The sequence below is a fragment of the Nasonia vitripennis genome (assembly GCF_009193385.2).
Source record: "Nasonia vitripennis strain AsymCx chromosome 3 unlocalized genomic scaffold, Nvit_psr_1.1 chr3_random0013, whole genome shotgun sequence".
Classification (NCBI taxonomy): Eukaryota; Metazoa; Arthropoda; class Insecta; order Hymenoptera; family Pteromalidae; genus Nasonia; species Nasonia vitripennis.
In genome coordinates, this window is record NW_022279633.1 from 638,864 (window position 1) to 659,508 (window position 20,645).

The 20,645-nt window shown below is 38.3% G+C and overlaps 1 protein-coding gene across 2 annotated transcripts in view; it reads left to right on the forward strand.

The window, feature by feature from the left end:
• Window positions 1–20,645, forward strand: part of LOC100679866 (inactive dipeptidyl peptidase 10) — a 160,524-nt gene that overhangs the window by 115,561 nt on the left and 24,318 nt on the right. For both annotated transcript variants that reach the window (XM_031927154.2, XM_031927156.2), the window contains one exon: window positions 328–488. In XM_031927154.2, the coding sequence (XP_031783014.1) occupies window positions 328–488 (161 nt within the window). The remainder of the gene's footprint in view (window positions 1–327; window positions 489–20,645) is intronic.

Below are 20,645 nucleotides of genomic sequence, written 5' to 3' on the forward strand. Positions count from 1 at the left end.
GAAAGGAATTCTATAGAGGCAAACATAGTGGCCTGTACATAGGAATGCTACAGGATATTTGAAACCAAAAGAAAAATCTAAAATCCTTAATTATCCTGATTTTTATAAAAATGGACTATTTCGATTTTACTAATTGGTCAAAGAATTATAAAAAATCTATTCTGAGCATGTCTTATAAGGCCGTCAAGTGATTCATTTTTTAATTATTAAGGATTTAAAAATTAATTTAGAAATAGACTTAGAATAACATCTACTGAATAAGTTAGAATAAGATTCTTTCATAAATTTAAATGAATTATTTCTTATTGATGTTAACATTTTTTACAGAAGAAATTTTGCATAGCGCTGAAGCGATCTGGATGTCCAAAGATTCCCACATGCTACTTTATGCAAGCTTCGATGATTCATTGGTTAAAGAAATGCGATCATCATGGTATGGAGATAGTAAATCGTTATATCCAGACATCAGATCATTACGTTATCCAAAGGTATTGTCTAAATTGCTTTAAAACTGTACTTTGCTAGCGTTTTTAGGCACTCGCATGTATGAATAGTTTGAAAGAAACTATTATACCCAAGGCGAAAGCCTATTAGATTTGACCACAAAGGTGTTTTTTTTTTAATTGTTGTAATGTTACATTGAATTGAAAGGTTTTTTCATTAAAAGTCTGTGGTAATATTGTTGAGAATTAAAATCTGAACAAATTCTCTGTATTAAAAAATTCCAAATATTAAATTAAAAAAATGTTTCATGAAGGCGAAGCATAATTCACTAAAACTGATTTTTTCGTCAGTGATTTTATGTTAGTGATAAAAATGTTACAAAAAAAAGCATGGTCAAAAGGTGCTTATATTTTATTTTTTAAGAGAAATATGAAATATTTAAAAAAAATTACTAAAAATGACTGAAATCTCAAAAAATTAACTTTTAAAAAAGTAAAAGGTTATGCGAGTTTGATATATTCCGCAACGAAATAACAGATAAGAAACAACTGAGATAAATCAACCAAAGTCCAGTTTATTATATTTAATCATAATGACGCAACAAACTTTTTTTTTTTGTCAATAAAGGTCTTACTTAACTTAAAGTTGAATTGTATACTGATCAATTAGGAACAACTCTTAAGATATTCACTACGTAACTTGCCATGACCGTTTCATTGTACTTATGGTGTTTTTGACGTTCTAATACATAAAAAAAATTGTAGTTGTTCACCAATAAACAAAATAAAACGGTCATGGCAAGTTACGTAGTAAGTATCTTGGTAGTTTTTCTAATTGATCAGTATATAACTTAACTTTAAGTTAAGTAAGCCCTTTATTGACCAAAAAAAAATTTGTTGCTTCATTATGATTAAATATAATTAACTCGAATTTGGTTGATTGATCTCAGTTCTTTTTTATCTGTTATTTCATTGCGGAACATATGAAACTCGCATAACCTTTTACTTTTTTAAAAGTTTATTTTTTTGATGTTATTAAAGGCGTGTTTTTGAAAAAGTTAATATTGTATATGTATAGAGTAAACTTAGAGAAAGTGCAAAGATGTTTACTCGAAGATAGATTTATTTTAAATGACAGTTATTATTTACAATCAATAATATAAAGTTGCATGAAAAACAATAGAACTTAATAAGAACGTTAATTGAAATATATTACATTTAAGAAAAATGTGTAGAAATCCGAAGATAGCTGTTTTGATTGGGAACAAACTAGAGAACGTAAAAAACAGCAATTCTAAAATGAAGAAAACTGTTTTAAACTATGAAAAAACTATTTTCTCCGCTTATTAATAGTTAGTGTCTGTTGTATTAATTTTTTTATTTATTTTCTAAATTGTTAAATTTTACACTTGAAAAAAAAATCCAACTGAAGAATCTAGCAAATTAAATAAATTTGAAGACAACAAAAGATTACTGTTATCTGTGTCTCAATTCCGACATTTTTCTGCTATCATCTGCAGTTCATAATGTTTTTTTTTTTCAATTGTTTTAATTTTTCTTTTCCGTTAGGGATTTAAAATATCTTTATCATTTAATATAAAAGTAAATATGGTATTACGTATAAAATTTTAGTACAGAATATTAATGTTATGATTCTTATAACCTCACAATTTACATTATATTATAAATGTAAATAAAAAAATTTTTAATTAATTTTATTTTATTGTTAGATTTTGTTAATATAATTAATACTGTCATCGAATAATTACAAAGAGTTTAAAAACATTTTTTAATATTCATAATTTATTTCTATTTTATTCTATAATTTTAAAGCCGGTCCTGTGTACTAGTAGCTATAACTATTTTTATAGAATGTTGGCTGTGTCAAATATATTCATTTATACTCGACGGTAATTAATTCTTATAAAACGTTTATGAAGTCGTACTTTTGATTGGTTAGAGTTTATTGATTTAGCAATCTGATTGGAGCATTTTAAAAATGTTCTACAAGAATTAACGACCATCGAGTGTACATCTAATATTTAACGGTATTTTTAATCACAATTAATTTGTAAATCATGGGCGAGGCGAGCGTTTTTTGCTATTACTATTTAGAAAATTTGTCTAGATATTAACATTAAATTTGTTAATTTAAAGTGTTGAAAGAACTTTTGTTGATTATTTTTAGAAAACTTTTTTTTAAACATATTTTTCCCAACACGCGCATGAAATGTGCCTTTTTTCATGCCTAAAAGTAGCATAGAAAATCGTCCATTCCAAGCGAGCTAGAAAAAGTTTGAGCTCAAGCAGGGAAACATTTTTTTTCTCCCCTCTGTTAATACCCGTTTTTCGAATCTCTTATATTTTTTCGAATTTTTTAATTTTTTAAATTTCTCAAATTTTTTAGATTTCTCAAATTTTTCAATTTTTTCAAATTTTTTAATTTTTTTGTTCACGACTTGAAATGCACGATCTCCTACCCAACTTTCTCGCATAAAAGAAGTCCCTTTAATGACTTTGTTGGAAAAAACACGGTGTGCAACACGGGAATAGAAGCTACGTCAGACTCAGGTAAGGTGTTTTCAGTACCCGACTTGTGCTTAACACCTCACCCACGCTTGACATAGCTTATTTTCTTCCCTTGTTGCACAATGTACTATTTTTGCAAAACCATACATTCAACTGGAATCTATATGAGTTTAAAGCATATCTATCAGTATAAAAGTGCCCTTCGAAGCCCAAATTTTAAGTAAGTCTGCGAGAGCTGAAAAATGGAAATTCTGAATTTTGACTTTCGAAGAAATGTTATACCTGATACTATGGTACATATAAACATTGTTTTACCTTTTTTACATTATACCTTAATATATTTAATAGATTAATTCATTTTTTAAACAATTTAGGAAAAATATAAACAAAAAATTGGATTTTTCTTTTTTTGACAATTTAAGGTGTATCCGTCCTCTTAATGACTCGTCAAAAATTGAGAGAGTTCGGCTGGGAAGTTTTGATGCATCCGCCGTATATTTGTTCATTTGTTCCAGTCTCTGCAAAATTCTTTTAATGGTGTAAAGCTGGATTCAAAAGAAGCTTGTGAAAATCACCCAGTTAAGTTTTTCGCACAGAAACCTCAAAAGTTTTACAGTGACAGAATTATGGTTTCGCCAGAAAAGTAGCAAAAGGTCATTGATCAAAACGGCACACACAGAGTGATTCTAGAACAATACAACATTTATATACCATCGTGATCAGCGTAAAAAACTGAGTCTAGGAAAATTAGTCCGAAAAATTTTTCTCCACTTTTCACTTTCCCAGTCGAGGAAGAAAATTCCCTCCACCACAGCGCCCAGCAGGAAATCGCATGAGGGGAAGTGAGCGCGGCGTCCGCGGCGCAGTTGCTAAGGATGTCGGCGGCGGCAAACGGAGTAACAAAGAGAGCCGAAGAGATCGAAAAGCGCAATTCTTTCGCAAATTCTGATGATCTGCATGTGCAAATGATTTTCGTTCAACTGAAAGAACTAATTTTAATAAATATTCCAAACACTTAATGCCCTTCGTCACACTGGGAAATCTCACGAGACATACTTTCCGCGGGCCTATCAGCGGAACGTTATGCGGAGCTTTCGGTGGGACGTTATGCGGGTCTATCAGCGGGACTTTATGCAATACTTCCCGCGGGACTTTATGCAGGCCTATCTGTGGAACTTTGTGCGGTACTTCCTGCGGGACTTTTTGCGGACCTATTAGCGGGACTTAATGCGGAGCTTTTGGCTGTACTGTCCGCGGGCCTATCAGCAGGACTCTTCGTGGAGCTTTCTGCGGCGCTTTTCGCGGATCAATTAGCGGGACTTGCTATGGCTCCTTCCCCGGGTCTGTCTGCTTCTTTCCGCATCGTCTGGTTGTCTGCTTCGTGCGGCTTCGTCCAGCCATCCTCTGGACAGCCTTAACCCCGGCATGGCTCAGTGACCTTCATCTAGCTACATTTTTATGCCGCTGTTTCGCCTTGTCTTTGCCTTCTTTGCTCTTCGTCATTTCTAACCTTCTTGAGGATAGTCATTACGTAGTTGTTTACTGCGTTCCAACCATCCTCCGACGTCAACATAGTTGTCATCATTGACTCAGGTGTCACTCTGGCCTGGAGATAACACTTGAGTTCTTCTCGCTCCATTTGGTATCGCGAACAATCACAGAGAACATGCTCCGCATCTTCGTTAGCGTCCAAACAAGCTGGGCAGTTCAGACTGTCGTCTAATTTTAATCGGTGTAGATAAGCCTGGAAGCATCCGTGCCCGGTTAAAAACTACGGGAGGTAGTAGTTGACCTTACCATGTTCTCTTCCAGTTCAATCCTCTATTTTTGGTATAAGGCGATGTGTCCATCCCCCTTTGTCACTAACATCCCATCTTGTTTGATATTCGGCCATTGTCTTCTTTCTTGCTGCATCCCAGATCTCCTTCTGAGTTTTGTCACTTGTTCTTCTTTTAGTTCGGATTACTTCCTTACTTTTATCGCTAATAGGTCAATCGGCGGCATATCAGCAATAATGCACACCGCATAGTCCGATACTGTACGGTAAGCGGACGCCACTCTTAGTGCACTTCGTATGTACACAGTAGTTAGCATTCGGGCATACGATTTCACCTGCATCGCATCTGCCCATATTGGGGCTCCATATAGCATAATCGATGTGGTTACACTGGCTAAGAGTAACCTTCGCTTCTGAGTTGGGCCTCCTACATTTGGCATCAATCGTGATAGAGCAGCGCCGACTTTTGCTGCTTTATCGCTGACTATTTCCAGATATTATTCGAAAGTTAGTCTTGCATCGGTGGTGATGCCCAAGTACTTGATGGTTGGTTGAGAAGCTATCTCAAGTCCATCTACCGTCAGTCTAATTTCCTACATCTTCTTCCTACTAGAGATAAGAATAACTTCCGTTTTGTGGCTGGCTAGTTCCAGACCCATCTCCGTTAGCCATTCATGTATTATACGGGTCGCTTCCTTCGCTATTTCTGTCACCTCTTTTTTATGTTTCGCTACTACACTACTGCTATGTCGTCAGCGAAGCCCACGACTGTTGCTCCTTCAGGTAATTGTAGTCTTAGTACCCCATCGTACATGATCTTCCACGTCGGTGGGCCAAGCACTGACCCTTGGGGTACGCCTCCTGTAATTTTATAGGTCTTGGTACCGTCCGCCGTGTCATATAATAGGATTCGGTCCTTCAAATAGTCGGACATCATTCTTCTTAAATATAAGGGCACATCCTGTTTCTGGAGTGCTTCGTGTATTTCACTCCGTTTAGCCGAATTGAATGCATTTTTGACATCAGACGTAACTATGGCGCAGTATTTCTTCTTTCCTCCCTTCCATCTTTTCCCCTCTATCGCTGTTTGCGCAGTGTCGATCACTAGGCTAACTGCGTCCAGGGTTGAATGATTCTTCCTAAAGCCATATTGGTGTTCCGCTAATCTACCTTTTCCTTCTATAAAATGATCCATTCTGACGCAGATTATGCGTTCCAGGATCTTAACCGGGTTGTCCAACATGCAGAGCGGTCTGTATGATGAGGAATCCTGGGATGGCTTCTTTCCTTTTGGCAGTAGTACCAGACGCTGTATCTTCCAGTTTGTGGGGAATGTTCCCTCTTCCAGACATGCATTGTACAAGTCTACGAAGACCTCTGGATGAGCATGGATGGCAGCGCTTCAATGCAATATTGGAAATGCCATTCGGCCCTCGGGCCTTGTTGTTTCCTACCCTTCTGCACGCGGCTAACATTTCCTTAATCGTGATCGGTAGAACAGCCTCTTCATTCGCACCTCTTTCGATGACACTTGGCTCTTCCAGTTGCCTGGATAACAGTCGGTCACTACCCGGTGTAATAGTTCGGGGCATTTTGAAGGGGGTACGTAGCTTCCTCTAATCTTCTTCATTACTATTTTGTAAGGTCGACCCCAAGGGACCTGTTCGACCTCATCCTGTAGTTCTTTAAGACACTGTCGCTTGTTTTCGCGGATTGTCTTCTTAAGCTTCCTCTTAACGTCCTTCATTTCTTGTCCGCGGGCATCTACTATTTCCTGGCCTCTTCGGGTTTTATAGTGTTTCTTTCTTGCCCGTTGTTCTCTTCTTCTGGTCCGCCGACACTCACTGCGCGCACTCTCAACCTCTTTGTCACACCAATATACTGGTGGTCGTCTACAATTTGGCACTCTTCTCGGTATGACCGCTTCACAGGTTCGTGTGATATTACCCATCACCTATTCCGCCTTGCTGTTCGCCGTCCCCGAGAGTCGCAATTCTTCCAGTGCTAGTAGGAACATCTCCTTATCATAATCCTTCGTTTTCCAACCGACTCTGTTGGTCCTTGTACTCGCGCTGGGTCTCTGCTCTGATTTTCTTACCTCCATTATTATGGCCTGGTGATCACTATTTGTGTAGTGTCCACTCACGGTCCACTTGTTAATTGAGCCAATAAGGCAACAACTAACAAAGGTCAGGTCTACAATAGATCCTGCGTCTCCTTTTTTAAAGGTATTAGTGCTACCCTGATTAACTAACACCAAGTCCAGGAGGGCAGATGCTTCTAGCAGTACTCGTCCTCTTTAGTTAGTCCTTTGACTACCCTACTCTACGGCCCATGCGTTTCCCACATGCCCAGATCGCTGCTCTGCCAGTATCGTCTGTTTCCCACGATGTTTCGTCCAGAGCCCTGTATGGTTCAGGCTGTGTGTGTGTGTGTGTATACCGTCATAATTCTGGAACCACGCGATCAATCGTAATAAAATTTGTCATGCATATGTTTTCTGATTCTAAATTCGGGAAAATTTTTGTTCTACGATTCTGACCATTTTATGGTCATATTATAGCCATTTTTTTATTTGTGAAAAAATATTTTGTTTTTTTTTTTTTTTTTTGATAATATGATTTATACAATATATTCAACAATAGTGTATCTCAGAGAACATAAAGTTGCCTACTTTATTCCGCAAGATTTTCTAATTTGACTGTTCTGTTCAATTTTTATGATAAGAAAGGTGATTTTTAAAAAAAATTTAATATCTCTAAAACTAAAACGTCAAACGTTTTGAAAAAATGTATGACAATAAAAAACGATAATATCTATTTGCTGTAACAATTTTAAACCATTTTGATCACTAGTTTTGAAGCTAAAAAAAGGGTTTTCTATGTTGTACGATTACGGGAGTAAAAATGCTTTAATTAAGTTGAAATTTTGAGAAAATATCGATCTTTTGATCACCTAGGCTTAGTTATTTTTGCAGCTTATAAAACTGTTTACTTTGAAAGATATCAGGATTCAAATCCTTTGTCTCACACCCTGCATACCCTGTATAAATGAAAATTACTATTTCTGTTAAACTTCTTATTACTTCTTATAACTCGCTAAATAAAGTTCGGAATGTTTTGAGACAATTCATGATTTTATGAGGTTATGAGAACCCTATACAAAATAATGTACTCCTTATGTAAAATAATTAAGATTGAAAGTATTTTAAAAATCATTAATATACTGTATATTTGAACAACAACATTTGTTGGAGGAAGCTACGTGCCAAATAATTGGCAGCGGTTTTTTTTTTGACTGTCATAGTTTTTTAATATTTCCAGTTTCCAAATTTTACCTTCCATTATTAATGGATTAATTATTAATTAATGAGTAATTTTCGTGTTTCAAATCTTTATTAATTGAAATTTTTACTTTTACTCCTTCTAAATACTGTATATTATACTGTAAATTTACTAAAGAAAACTTGTATCTTCCTGTAGACTTGTATAATGCTAAGTCCTTGAAAGTGATTTGTAATTATATTGCGGTACCCTTAACGCATATTTTTAATTTGTGCATTGGAAAAGCTATATGACCAGATGCACTAAAAAAGGCCGAAATCATTCTAATATATAAAACAGGGGAAAAAAATAACATTACCAATTATAGGCCCATCTCACTCATATCGAATGTTGCTAAAATTCTCGAAAGAATTATCTATAACAGGCTTTATGATTTTATCCAAAAAAATCACATAATTTCCAAACACCGATTTGGTTTCATGAAAAATATTGGCTCAAAAAATGCTTCGAACTATATGACGCAAATATTGTACAATGAAGTAGATAAAATGATACCAACAATAGTCACTTTTCTCGACTTGGCCAAAGCTTTTGATACAGTCAACTATAAGTTGTTATGAGATAAACTGTATTGTATTAGTATTGGAGGACAGCGATGGAGCGATGCAGTGACTTACTTGTTAAGGTGTTGAAACCCCGACGATCCACGAACGACTGATGTGTGGTGTGAGGGGTTTGCACCACGACTACTGACCTCCTTTACGTGTACTCAGCATATTACCCTTTCCATTGCGAATAGAGGACCCCCACTCTTCAACAGTATCTTGAATCTAAGAGATGCTTTTGATAACAAATAGTTGCCTAGTTATTAAGAAAGATTATAAGCATTAAGCTATTAAGTTAAACAATGTTTCTTTTCTTAGAATTTAAGTTGCGTTATAGATAAATTAAGACAGCACTTTTATTGCAAACAAAATAATTTGACATTAGTTATTAGTTAAATATAAAATCCAGCGTTCACATAAGAAAAATGTCATTACTCTATTCAACAAAATATCAGAACATCAAGTGCGACTAATAAATTATAATTATTTAGTTAAATAAAATCTAATGTTAAGTATTAGTTTATTTATATACACGTATAGGTATACTGGGAAAAATAGCTAAGTTTATCTTACAAAAGTCATAAAACAACAATAAAAAGTTATTAATTATCAAGTACACGTTAAGTTATAAATAAATAATACAGAAATGCTTAATGCAAGAACTGTAACTACTCTAAAAGTTATGCTAACACTTCCAAAAAATTTAGAAGTTTACTATTATAATTAAATATTAAATTAACTGCAACTATTTGTTATAATTCTTATTGTAAATTATTTCTAAGTTAGAAAATAAGTTGCGCATAACGGACTGAGAGTTTTAATAGATTTTTACCCTTGGTTTTTTTTTAACGAATATTTAACGATTGACCTTTTACAAAGAAGGGAAGGGTGGGTAAAACGACGCACAGGTGAATGCGATTTTTTTGAAAACTATCTACGACACATAAACATTCCTAATTAGGAATATTATAACCAATATTTATACAAGATTGTTTCAGCAGCATTTCCTTAAAAAGCAAATATTAAATAAATGTTCTATTTTTAATATTTATAATTTCCTCTACTAGAGTCTGCACTTGAATTTAATTATTTCGGTTAATCAAGATACTAGTCGAAACATCTTTACTAATAATACTAAACTGATCTATGAAGAACTATATTTTAAACAATCTTTATTAAATATTCATTTTTTTTATTTATAAATGGCACAAGCGTCGCCATCTGTCTCAGGGACGGAGAGCCTATCTTGACCTCTTCCCCGGAAAATTTAGTTAGAGTAGGGGGTCTCCGGACCCAAGCGTAGGAGGAGCCTTCGAGGAAACTCTCTTCCCATTGGAAAATCTTCCTAAAACCTCTCAAAGAGGGAAATCGAGGGATGGGCCAAGGGTTATGAGTGTCCTCGAGTTGCAACTCAAAATCACTTCGGTCCCGGCTCTCAGTCAGCTCGGAAGCAACATTTACGCGCTTAGTCCGCATTACTAAAAATTTTACAAATTCTCAAACGCGCTCAGTCTGCATCTACACATTTATAACTACGCGCTTAGTCCGCATTTCTCTTTTTAACTTATATTTTAAACGCGCTCAGTCCGCAATCTACTACTCGTGTATTTAGAAACAAAAATTCTTTTTCATTTATATAACCGTGAATTTCTTTCCCTTTGTCTAAAAACTATACTAATTTTGCAATTGACTGTTCAGGACTTGTGCCTGTTTAGCAGTCACTCCAAAGTTAGACAAATTTCTAAAATAAATCATCCAACAAGATCCCTTGCTTAGATTTGCTTGCATAATCTTTAATAAAAATAAATTTAGCACTCTATCTGCTTTAATAACTACTCCCGGATCACACCACACGCGACAGCTCATCCTTACCTATTTGCGGTAACGCAAGGGTAAAAAGGAGCGACACACTTCTTAGAAATCTTTTACCGAGAATATTTCTAAGATTAAAACGAACGGATTTGGTTCGAAAGAACTAAATTCCGACGTGACAACCGTAAAGAAGCATGCTTTACAAGATTTTACAGATTTCTACCCTTTTATATCTTATATTTTTTTTACGTATTTCACATTTTGTGCAATCAAACATCTTTTCTAATTTTTTATTTTTCTGCAGTTTATAACATTTTTAAAGTTTAAAATTTTTTTAATTTATCAAATTTAGAAATGTTATTAACTGCAAAACAATGTAAAAATATAATAATAAAAATAAATATAAAAAAAATGTAAAAAGTGTATGATTCTGTAAAAAACTGTAAATCATGATTGACGATTTGACTCCAATGTATGAGCTGTTCAATCAGCATCCTGTCGAGAAATGTGTCGTATTCGCAGAACGTAGCCCCTTGTTTTAATTGTAGTGAGAAATTAGCAATGGATTCATTCTGTAGCTGTACAATTTGTCGAAACTGAACACTTTCTGCATATTTATTTTTCTTGACTCCGAAATGTGCAATTAAAACAGTGCGAATTTGTTGATACGTACGACTTTCTGGTGTATCAGGAGCAACAAGAATTTTTAGAGCATTATTAAGTTCTGAGCCCATATATACTCGAGCGAAATCACCGTATTCTTCTTCCGAAATTTTACTCAGTTGTAATGCCCACTCGAATCTCTTGAAATAATCGTTGACGGCCGTTCCGTCGGACGAACGATATTCTTAATACTTGAACGGAGGAGCTTTGGGTTGAACTTGAGAAGTAGATTCAGGTTGGCTTGTAACAGGAGTGGTAACTTGTGGAATAGCAATCCTCAGAGCATCCGCCAACGCCTTCGTCACAACAGCAATCAATGCAGTAGAAGGTTCCTCTACGTTCGACATGGTTATGTTGACGTTGATTTGTACTGAAAATATGCACTTTTCACTGTTTCTCTCTGCGTGATATTGAAGTAGAATATAGAAAATCAAGTAATCGGCGTATTTTCGAAACCAATTCTGATACCACAATATTGTATAAGTATAGAGTAAACTTAGAGAAAGTGCAAAGATGTTTACTCAAAGATAGATTTATTTTGAATGACAGTTATTATTTACAATCAATAATATGAAGTTGCATGAAAAAAAATAGAACTTAAAAAGAACGTTAATTGAAATATACTACAATATATATTTTCAGATATATATTCATAAAATATTCATAATATATAAATAATATATAAAATACAGAAACTTGCATGTCCCAAAAATATAAATAAAATCTTCATAAAACCTAGCAAATATAAAATTCACATATTTTAAAAATATTTTATTAAAATATTGTATATCAATATTTTTAGAATAATTTATAAATATTTCTTCGTTACTTAAGAAACTAACAATAATTATACGATATTTGATAGATATTTCAAAATATTTTAATAGATCTTTTAAATATTTCCAAATGTTTCTCTGAGGTTTGGCAGCAATTTATCAACGAAATATATTTGTAATATTTTAATAATATTAATAGTGCTTTCATAGTAGCGAGGGGAATAAAGAAATACAAATGGGGTCTAGGAGTTCGAGATCACACAATCGCTATATAAATTTTGAAAATCTCGCTATAAGGTCGCTATAGGTATACAAGGGATATAAGGTTATTTGGTTTTATTCTATAACGGAAAGAAGTACCGGTGTTACCGCGCGACCTACGACCACCGTACACAACCTGTATGCAACTGTACGTGCGAGAAGCATCTCAGATATCGATAGGGTCTTACTTACGCGTATCACTACGAGCCCTTTGTGCTTATATCACGTTTGACCCGAAGAAATGATCGTAGACAATAAGTGGTGCTGCGCACGCTTGCGGCTGTCTTTGCATCCACGTTTCACTGGCGTTGCCATGACTACGGGCTAGGGGAATCGAGCGAGATGGGGCACTAGGTATCGATTGGTATCGCCGCATGCGCTCAGCGGCCTTAGCGCTACCTGCGTCCCCGAGGGAAACCCTAGGAGACCGTGCGTGCACCAAGCAGCTGCGGTCTCTTAACGATTGCCGAGCGGTATAGCTTATCGCTGGCCGGCATGCTCAGCTCCCAAGTGCTAGTTCAGGGTAAACGTTCGCTTATGTGCAATCTTCAGATAATCCTTTTCCGCAGTTCTAACCTCAACAATTGTGTTATGATTGTTGTTGAAGATCAAGAAATTCAAAGAAAGTGAAATGGACATTTGTGAATAATATTTTCATTATTCAAGCTAATTTATGAACTCGGAAGGTTCCTGAATGTATTCAGTATATATGTTGAAAATAGTAAATATTCAGTCTGTCTGTTTACTGTACTCCAACAGAGGACGCAGTTCTACAGTGATATCAAAGTCAGCTCCATGCCTCGATAGATTATCAACATTATCTGGTTTCTGGATTCAAACAGGTCACACGCAAAGTAGTTTTGCCCTCAGTAGTTTCAATATCATCAGCTGTCAGTATCACACCGACCTTCATCAGAGGAATCAATTTGCTGATTAAAAAGTGAGTAGAAGCTGCTATGTGAAGCCAAGTTTTGTCAATCAGCTGTCTGCGATTTACGTCTGCTCCTTTCGATATCAGAGCCTGGACTATTTATTTTTATTTTGGTGCCAGAAATTTATCAGAGGTTGCCGGATGCAGTGCAAAAGTAAGTATGTTCACCTTATTTGTAAGTGCTAAGTCAAGTCCTAAATGGTTGAGCCCATTTTATTTATAGCATTAATAACATATAACCTTTTATCAAGTAATACTTTAACCACTTTCTCGTCATCACCAGGTAGCGGCTTTGCAAAATTGTTTTTTTTTTATTATTATTTTAAATATTGCTTATTTTAATAACAGCTGCTATTTTTGCGACTCATATGATCGATGCAACTTTGTATATTTTATTGTTATTCCAAACAGAATAATAAAATATTCACAAATATTTTTAGGATAAAATTTTTAAGGCTGCTGTGATAAAATGAATGAATTAGTGAAGCCGGATAGCTTGACCAGTTTACAGAAAATCTTCAAAACAGACCCAACCATCAGAGAAACAGATAAATCTAGGAAAATGACGACTATTTACGTCTTCTGTATTTAGCAAAGCTTACGTCTACGTTGTAGAGAACTGTTGCTGCCTACTGTTGGCAAAATAACAGCTGCCCAACATCTCTAAGGATACAAATACTTGTTATACGTTCTTCCATGTTTACACATTTCATATTAGCAATATTAAGTGAAAAGTTGGTACATTTTCTAAATTCATTAACTTTCTATTGTTCACAGAGTTCCAGCTCAAAGGAAGAAGGAGATAAAAGATTCAGAGGATTCAGCGAGCTCATACAAAGATGCATCTATAGCGCCTACACATTAAGATAACTAATCCACGTTGAAACCTTTTTAGTTTGAGGTTAAAATCCTCAGAGAGTAACACAAGGTACAAATAATAATATTAGTTGAGAAAAATTGTACTTTTTTCAATTTCTTTTTTGTTTAAAAAAGTCATTTTTTCTTTTCTTAAACTGCAGCTTGTCTTGAAACTTGATATTTTAGCCCTTGAGGGGTTGTTTCAGGATGCTGGTTTAGTTTCATGAGTTTGTACAGAGCAAAAGTGCGAATGTGCTCGAAAGCACACCCGCTAAACGCAATTTCCGATGCCCAGGGCTGTTTTCGTTCTGTGCAAACTCGTTAAACCGAACCAACACGGTGAAACAACATACCAGGGGATAAATTATGAAGTTTCCAGTCTGAGTAGAGGATAAGTTGAAAAATAATTACTTTTTAAATGCAAAAGTTTAAAAAATATGCAATTTTGTTCAACGAAAGCTCTACCCAGACTCCGATAGTTCCCCTTTCGCAGCTCACATAATCGGTTTTATTGCCGCATTTATGTAGAACATGAAAGTTTCCCGTAATTATATCGCCATTTTCAAATTGTAGCTCTTAGTTTTTGTTTTAGAACGTCTTACAATTAAATGTATTGATCGAGAACAAAACAACTATTGGCTAGTCGTCTGAATTTGATACCGATCGTAAAACAGAAAATACATAAGCGGTGACGCAGTGCGACGAGAGCAGATCCTTGTGTGCTGCCGTACCCGACTGTCATCACTCCTGTGAGCAACTATCGTGTGGAAGGGAAGTGACAAGGAGTTATAAAAACTACAAAAACAAGCGAAGCTGAATTGAAATATTTTATTTCTGTTCAGATGTAAAACTGTTATGCACATCGTACAATCAGGCACGAGGTTAACAGCTTCGTGTCCTGGACAGAACTGAGCTGCCGCTGCAGCCAACCTAGCCTAGCCGAGCCGCTGCTCGACCCGATCGTTGCCGATCGTTCTAAAAACGGACACATCCACTCCATACTCTCACGCATACAATGGCTTGATTGTACTAGAAAAACTTCTGAAAAACCTCGACGCTACGTCGGATCTGTCCCCGCGCTGATCCGTACTGCCATAAAAATCAAAATGCCGCTCGAGCCCAAACAACGCGCGCCACCCGCCCGACCTGGCCGTGCGAGCCTTTTCCGCACGCCCGAGACCGGACTGCTCGCTGCCAGATGTCCGCACTCGAAATCTGAACTCGAGCCGGTTTACTTTCCTCCGAGAAAAGTCATAAAATCGGCTCTAGAACTCGCCTGTACAGGGCGAGCCCTTTTCTCGGGCGCACATGCAAGCCACTCACTCATCATTCCGCTGTTGACACAAAAAATACAACGCGCTCTCTGTTCCCGCATTTGTCCAGGCTGAAGCCTCCGATGCAGGAAAAACTCTCGTTTTGATTCACGAGCAGAATACCTGCGTCAGGAACATCGATTACATTTCGCCAATTTTAAAACTACGCACGCGAGTAGTACTCATTCACACAAACGCACACACACACTGCTTTATACTAAATACATGCATGTAGGCCGCTATCAAGCGTACCTATTTCGTAGATACGCTTAATAGACGCATCTGCGGCTCTCTAAGCACAAGAGCGACACTTTGCCTCTCTTATCTTAGTGCTACATGGCCAGTGTAGCCTCTCCTCATTATAAGTTATTTCAATGACTAAGGAGGAGAAAGCGGCACTCACTCGATAACTATAGAATCAAGTGAGCCGCGAGCCTACACTATAGGCTTCTATAGATCCATAGTGCGATACGCCTATCCGCGAAATTGTGCATATCGGGAACACCGACAATGTCTGAAGTTTTCGAAGAGCATCTCATAGCACAAATTGAAAAGCACGCAATATTGTAGAAGCCTTTTCATTCTTAGTTTAAAAACGCTCACAAAAAAGGGAAGGCTTGGGGTTCGATTTACAGCAATTTAGACGTACAAAGTAAGATTTTTATTGTAATTACTATTAGTATGTTACCCATTTCCGTTTCTAACCCTGTAATTTCGATCATAAAAATCGCGTAAGCGCTTATATAACCGTGATTTCCGGGAGCCATTAATAATTTTTCAACTGACATATCCCAAACGATTGGACAAGCATCACTTTTAATTGTCGGTCTTAATTTGTGTAGCATACTCGAATAACAATAAATTCGCCGTGCTCGCTCCCTGGCCATAAAGTGAATTTTGTCGCCTTTACGCATGCACACACACGTATCTGCATATCAGGGCAAAGTAAGATTTTTATTGAAATAGCTATTAGTATGTTACCAATTTTCTTTGCTAACCTTAAAGTTCCGATCATAAGAATTTCTGATACAAATATTTTTTTCTGAAAGATATAGTTGAAAGAATAGTTTTACTGTAGTATAAGCATTTGTAATCAACAATATATTGAATTTTGTTTGATTTTAGAAAATTCTGCAAAAAATAAATGGAAAGCGCTTTTGGTAAGGTTCAAGCAAGAGGTAAGGTTCAAGCAAGAGTTTGAAAGGTCTCTGCGATCAGAAGACGGGTTAGAGGACAGCTACACGTCTGACTAGCCTCATTTTCAGTCTATGCGTTTTTTAATAAAACGCGTTGTGCCCAAAGAACTAATTGAAAATTTGAAACAAACTGCTGACCAAGTTTCGGAAGTTGACCTTGACCAAAATCATCAGTGTGACATGGCAAACCCGAGCACAAACGTTCCCGAGAAGATTATAGAGATTGGAGGCAAGCGATTCACTTTAACAGAACAAAAAGAGAACACCAGTCCAGAGAATTTGCTATATTTTCAATCACTTTTGCCCTACGTCAAAAACATCCATCCGTCAAGAATTATATCATTTTGGAACGATGTGTTAATAAGATGGTTTTTCGATATGCCTATCCTAATAACGATTGGAAGTCGCTCTCTGATGAACAAACTAATGCAATGACAAAAGCAGGAATATACCAAGATAGATTTCCACAAGAAATAATTGCGAGCAAAGGAAAGAAGCGACAAGCAGAAGAAAAAGAAGATGATGACTACAACGGTAAAAATAAATTTTCTTATATCTATAATGTGCACTAGAAAAATATTCTTGATTTTTTTTTTAATTTTCAGATTGCGTATTAATTGATGATACCCAATTTAAAAATGAGTCAAAAAGGAGGCCAAAAGAGAAAAAGTACCAACCGAGTATCTGGGAACAGGAGAAATATTTCCATGGTTATCCATATTCAACAGGTAAAATGTTATTTTCTAATGCAAGTATCAAATAATCATCTTCAATATACCTGGAATAAATGTGTCAGATTTAGATGGTAATTTGAAGCCTTCAAATACATCTTACATGAAAGAAGAACTGCAAGATCCTCAACTATCGAATCGCATTCGCAACGAAGCTTTGCCTACCAATTCATCTAGACGCATTCGCAATCCATTATCCTATACTGCTGTTTCTTCGAGAAATGTAAACTCGCGACAGTGGCAAAATAAACGTTCTCACTCTGGAGTGACACAGCAAAGTTAGCGTCCCAGCTTTGAAGTACCTTTAGCTGTACTAAACAAACAAGAACCAATAGATCCCTACATAGATGAAGACAATGGTTGTTTCTTCAAGAAATGCAACCTCGCTACATTGGCAACATAAACTATTTCACTCTGGAGTAACGCAGCAAAATGAGCGCTCTCTTTTAGAAGTGCCTCCTTTACCATTAAGAGAACCTTTAGCTGTTCTAAATAAACGAGACCCAACCAATTCCTACATGGATGAAGACAGTTCGTACACTTCATATACATAGTATAAGCATATTTTATTTTATGCCTTGCGTCTAAATCGCTCGCGCTGTTCATTAGTAGGTATAAGGTCTCGTAGGACTATCAGACTGCGGTGCGTCTCCTTCTCTGGACTTGCTTCGCTCAGAGTGCAAGTGCGTCCGCGCGCATGATCTCCCTTGGGTTAAGGATGTTATATCCCGAGGTAAACTTTCTGGTAGCTCTACACGAGCTTGCGCTGTCTCAGAGCGTCGAGACAGGCGCGGGAAGGACTTTGAGGTCGAGTCTAACTCCTTAGCGCTTTCGTAATCAGACCTCCTGCACCGTCTAGTGTTCTGCGCCTGTAAAATTCTCGTTTTACAACCGCTGTCCCCTGCGTTGGGACAGTCGCGCCACCAATGCGTCAATCATCCACAGGTCCAGTACTCCAGCCTTTTACGCACTTTTCTGGACATGTGCTTGACTGCACTATCTGGCTCAGAGCAACTTTCCCTTTCATGCGTCCGTGACTTGCATATCCAGCATCTCTTTTCAGTTTCACATGCATGCTACGATGCACCGATGGTCGTCCTGCACTCTTTGCGTCTGCTTGTTGTGGGGCAAGTAGCCTTTCTGGACCGGGGGTTTCCGTTCACCCTTGGGCCTTCGCTCGACCTGTTCCATTGGACGGAGGAACGCTTTCCCTTGCTTCCTCTTTGCTCCGGCTTCCAGGGCACTTGCACGGGCTATTGTGTCATACTTCGTTTATTTGCTTGATTTTGCTCTTCTGCAAAGTTTTGGACGCTGACGCTGTTTTCTGCTTCGGCTTCGCCCTTGGCGTGCGTTTTCGCTCTGCGCCGGCGGGTGGACTTCTCGTCTGACTCGCCTCTGGCTTCTCGAGACGTTTCACCTTCTCTTCTAACTCTCGTAACTGGTGTCGCATTCTCCTCATTTTCTCTAGAAGTCGCGTGTACGAGAAGGTCTTAGAATCTTCCTCACGCAACTCATTGCATGACGAACAAAGCTCCGAAGGCCTTTGTGACTCTGTGTCCGAACTGAGTTCTTCGTTGAGAGATATTTTGCTGTCCAGCGTTGGTGACGTCTCGCTCGTCGTTGAGGTTATGACAGCGTTTTCACTTAGTCTTTGTTCTCATCGACCATCGGATTATGAAAGCCCTCTCTCCCCCAAACGCTATCCATCCTTGACGTAACTGTCTCACAGTTCTCGGTTGGTTTTGGCTCTCGGCTGCTATATTGCTTCTATGGTCATCTGAGGTCTTCAATATCAGCATTCCCAGTACGCGATTTACTGTCTCTCTTGAAAGCTTCAGCACTCATTTGTCAACTTCAGTCTCTACCATAGACTGCGGTGTGCTGAAATCAATCTGCGCTTACACTGATCAGTTCGCCTGCATCGCTCGGCGCAACTGCACTATTAAATGTGCCTTGCTGGCGTCATCATTGGCTCCTAACACTGAGCACTTTGAGCGTCCTAAGGTCTCTTCGGACGTAAGCTTGATGAACGCCACGCGGAACCCTTTACGCTTGGTGCTCGCTTCCCCTGCTGACATACTAGGGGATGGAGTAAAGTCTGCTGGCATGTACTCGTCTAATACCCATCTCTGTAGTCTTGCAGCTTGACTTATACGACTGCCGTCCTGGCGCAACTCTAGCGACTTCAAAAAACAAGACTTTCTCACGCGAAAGTAACGCAAACTTTCGTTAATTCTGATCAACAAAACACAAACCGGATCAACGTGAGAAAACGTCAGAAAAGCTCGTTTTACTCTTGAGCGCCGCCATGGGCTCCGGTTGAGCCTTCTCCTCGGCCAAGGCTGCCTCCCCCAGTGGGAGCGACAGCGTAGGGGACGACTTTCCTACTGGCGGCTTTCTCTTTCGCGGAGAGATACAGGCATTCTTGCGTGGCGTTGGTTGCGCAGCCTGCTTAGCCGTTATCCTCCGACTGATGATCTGCAGCCTCGTCGGCGGAGCTACAGCTGCTGGAGCTTCGGCTGCCCGGATGTTCAGGAGGATGTCCCGGAGGTCTGGATCGGCTGAGGGCCGCACTAGTCTATCTACCAGCTGCAGGTGTTCGGGCCACTCGGCGTTCAGCACATCGGATGACGATTTCGGGGTATTTGGCCTCGTCTGAAGCGCTGGAGCGGTAAGCAGCGGCAGATCCGTCTGAGCGCTGCTGTGTTGGTGCTGGCTTGGTCTGGGTGGCAGTGTCGGCGGTTGGAGGCTTTTGATGCTGGATCTAGAGCGAGCGCTCGGTTGGCCCTGGCGAGCAGCAAGTGCACCAAGTCGCACTCAGCCCGCAGCTCCCGAAGGGCTTGGTGGTCCGTCTTCGACATGCGTCTAATTAGCGCTGAAAAGTGCTGATTGGGAAAGATCAGATTTATTGCGTTGGAGTGAACTGTGCAAGTAGCTTAGGCTCCGTGCTGCCACTTCAGACGTGGTCTAATGTGGGGAGGGGATGTCTCGGCCTAGAATCCGGTCCGGTTATATGCTCTCCAAGGCGCCATTCCGCTTTGGGGAGTACGGCAGCCGCCTAGCAGCCGCGAGCGGTACTAGTGGTACGGTGGGCGCGCTGTGGCGCTGCAGCGCTGCCAAGCGGGTATCAAGGGGCTTGTGCGAGAGAGCCTGCGGGTGGGTTATAACAAGCGGGTGCCAGATCAAGAGTGAGGCAGTGTCGGGAGACGTTGCCAAGCTCGGCGCTGTCATTGGGGAAGAAAAGGGTCGAGGGAAGGCGTTGGCATCGGAAGACAGCGTATATTCTAACAGAGATGTTATCAATAGAATTTTTAAATTCACTTACACCAAATGGCCTACCGTCTCATAAGTTACGTTTAAAAGTAGGTGCTGTAATTATTTTGCTAAGAAATTTAAATTTAAATGATGGGTTTTGTAATAGTACTTGATTAATAGTAAGAAAAATGATTCAATTCTGTATACAGGC